A 3345-nucleotide genomic window follows, 5' to 3' on the forward strand; every position below is an offset into this window, starting at 1 on the left:
ACAACGGTTAAAATGCATTTTCATTTTTTATTTCTAAACGTATGATACACTAATATTTTATATATAATTCTTTAACATACTGTTACCATATATATCAAGCACTATTGATATGTTTAAAGACTGATTATGCCTCAGAAAACAAATATTTTTAAATTCTTTAGAGATGTCAAATTTGTTCAATAATGCCTTAATAATGGATTTAGAGCATTTAAGAGGTTAAACAACTGAAGAGAGTAGCACTGAACATTTAGTTATGTGTCGTAAAGGTTGCAGACAAAAAAGAAAAAATGATAAATGATAGTATTTCTAAGGCTTTATGAGATTTAAAGTTTAATCAAATCTTTTTGCTCAACTCAAAACTCTTTAACTTTAAAAATAACTTCTGTTTTCGAGGAAATCACTTTTAACAGCTGACATATAAACTATGTCTGTAACAACATCAATGCGATATTATTATAATTTTGTAATAATATTGCATGAAAAACTTAAAGAAAACAAATAATAAAACTGATCTCAGAATTATTTATTCTTTCTTGAATCTTTACATTTCATTTCATTTTCCAACGACACTTGGACTTGGAGAAATCCTCAAACAAAAGAAACCCAGAGAAAGTACCTTGACCTGTGCCATAGAACGACTTGTCAAGTTCTTTATTTTGAACGACTACGTCATCTCCTTTTTGCAGCTGAAGAACTATTGTTTGGCTTGTTGTATCATAACCGGCTTCACCTCCACTAACAAACATTGTTGTGATGAGTTGGCCGTTCTTTACAAACGCTACATGTGCATTTACATGGTAGAATGACAGAAGAGTTGCGGAGAATGCGTATGTTCCTGACACCGGAGCTATGAATGTTCCTACATGACTGTGATAACCATTTCCTACATTAGTGACAACAGTTTCGAAGATGATATTCTGGTGGATTCCAGCATGTTCCAGGTTTTTGTCCATTTTTGCGAAAAAAGCCACAGGAGTTTCATTTTCGGCTCTCCTTATTCTGTTTACTTGTGCATCTGTAAATTGCATCAATTCAATTTTCTTTATACTTCAAACGATTTTTCAGAAATGTATACAATGTTCCTAAAACCTAAGTTGAAAGTTAATGTTTATCAGTAAGAAAATGCTTGCAACAATTCAAAATTTCATGTAATAAAAAAATTATCAATGGCATAAATAAACTTCATTTTCAAAATCTCAGGAATCCTATAATGTCATCAATAAAACAAGAAATGCTCTTACCATGTTTGGTTTCAACATGATCCGGATTTCTAATGCTAACTGGCAAACTATCTTCCACGGGACCCGTCTTTAGTTTACTGGTACTTAGCCTGTTAAGTTTTCCAAGGTAACTGTTACGTTGTCGCTGCCAGTGCAACTGTTTCTTCAAGCCGACAATTTGCTCTTTATGGATTTGGTCCTGCGCTTTCAAGCTTGCCACTTCATCGAAAAGATTTTGAACGAGTCTTTCTGTTGCTTCCAGCCTTTTTAGAATAGCGGACTCTGTTTCTAATAAGAGATAGCGAAGACACGTTTGAATTTCTTGATTATTTTTTTATTATTTTGGAACATGAATGCAGATAAAATCCCTAAAGCTAGTATTAGTTATGTCAAATATAACATATAAAGCAACGAATATGTGTGTATATGTGAAGCGTGTCATTGTCAAATATATGCTAATCAGCTGTGTACTCGCTCAAGTTTGTATTTAAGTCTCCAAAGATTCAATCTGTGTTCATCCGACCTGGGTATGATTAGAAAGTTATGTTACTAATGCAAATTTTGTTTCATGTGAATTGAATTGAATAACAATCGTTATTCAAAGGTCTAATCAAATTGTCGAAGAAGATGTAAAGTTTTTAAGGAAGAATGTTGGTGAATCAAAATAATTATACCGACTTGAGCATATGGTTGCGAGCACAAGTAAAAGGAAGAAGATATAAATGCTTATTCTAAAACAAATTATATAATTGATAATTTTAAAATCATATCTTCACACATTACTTACCTGACTCAGCTGTCACCATTCCAGACACAGCTAAACATATTAGAATTAAAACTTGATGCATCATTGGTTCTTTAAACCATATTCTTCATGTAACATCAAATAGAAATATGATAAGGAATTTTCTACATACGGCTATAGCACAAGAATGAGGACGTTATCATCATAATTTACGCAATTTATGACCTTATATTATATTAATAATTTATATTACGCAGGACTTATTTTGAAGATTGCCACGTTAGATAATGTACTTGTACGAGACTGATTCGTCCTTAAAGGCCCGTTATGCCCCAGTAATACTTTTGTTTCTCGAAAGCTTATGATTATTGATGTCCTCAATTAGTTACTCATTAGCCAATAACCTGAACCTTTTTTGCTTCTGTTACCTTTTTGGCCATTACTACAGTATAGTGATTTAGTATTTTGTTACTCTCCTGCGCATCGGTCGAATGTTCCACTATCGCTCAAGTAACGTGAGTGTATTCAGTGAGCTGCGAAGGGAGCGTAGTATTTTGTATGGAAGTCAAAATACTACTTTGTTTACAATTTACTACTTAATTTGCTAATTTTTGAAATTTTATAAGCATCTAGCTAGCTCTAAACTATGATTTCAATGTTATGAAATTTATATTTGCCTTTTCTATAAAGGAAAAAATTATTCATTTCTGAGGCATATTGTGCCTTTAAATGTGTTATCGCTCTGAGTAAAAAATTGACAGACACTTGAATGTAGCAATTCATCTTAAAAAGTAAAACTTGATGAAATACCGATTTAAGTTGATGAATATATATTCTTAAAATCTGAATATATACTAGATAAAAAATAAAATAAATAATAATAAACTAAATAACACAATCTCTAATGCTTTTTGTTTGCTGTGATATAAAAATCTCCAATGTCACAATCATTTTCTTCAAAAGATAATAAAAGAAACCAGAAGAATCACAAAAAAATAAAGTACGAGTATAGCTAAAAAAAAATACTGTTGAGTATCTGTCAATGTACGCTGTCATTGCTTTGCGTTCAATACTTACTAGTCAAAATTAGTCTTCGTGCATGAGTACTCATAGATAACTTAACCCCGTGTGAAAATGCGACTCTAAAATGATAAACAATAGTCCCACATTTATAAATGTATATATATATATATATATATATATAAGTGTATCAGTGGAATAACTTTCGGTATATTCGACTTAAGATCAAATGGTATTAAACAATTTTAATGCATCTACGTTGTCTAAATTGCAGTGTTATTTTAAATGTTTGAACCCATATCCTATGAGTGTTAAATTGTAGCTTTATCTCAAGAGATAATGCTCCAGATGAGGTGTCTT

The 3345-nt window shown here is 31.3% G+C and overlaps 1 protein-coding gene across 1 annotated transcript; it reads right to left on the minus strand.

The window, feature by feature from the left end:
• Nucleotides 1-508: 508 nt before the first annotated feature.
• Nucleotides 509-2160, minus strand: LOC132755930 (uncharacterized). The gene is made up of 3 exons (XM_060746869.1): nt 2008-2160; nt 1242-1508; nt 509-1015 (listed from the first exon to the last, which is right to left on the minus strand). Exons 1-3 carry the CDS (start codon nt 2069-2071, stop codon nt 549-551), a joined length of 798 nt encoding a protein of 265 aa, XP_060602852.1. The 5' UTR covers nt 2072-2160; the 3' UTR covers nt 509-548.
• Between the last annotated feature and the right edge of the window lie 1185 nt (nt 2161-3345).

This window comes from Ruditapes philippinarum, unplaced genomic scaffold, assembly GCF_026571515.1.
Source record: "Ruditapes philippinarum isolate M1 unplaced genomic scaffold, ASM2657151v2 ctg1610_1_1_1_1, whole genome shotgun sequence".
Taxonomy (NCBI): Eukaryota; Metazoa; Mollusca; class Bivalvia; order Venerida; family Veneridae; genus Ruditapes; species Ruditapes philippinarum.

Bases quoted from the DNA above. Each gene is read 5' to 3' on its own strand.
- LOC132755930 (XM_060746869.1), bottom strand. From the start codon at position 2,071: ATGATGCATCAAGTTTTAATTCTAATATGTTTAGCTGTGTCTGGAATG. The intron at 1,509-2,007 runs GTAAGTAATGTG...ATCTCTTATTAG, and splicing joins AATGGTGACAGCTGAGTCAG to AAACAGAGTCCGCTATTCTA. The intron at 1,016-1,241 runs GTAAGAGCATTT...TGCAATTTACAG, and splicing joins TCATGTTGAAACCAAACATG to ATGCACAAGTAAACAGAATA.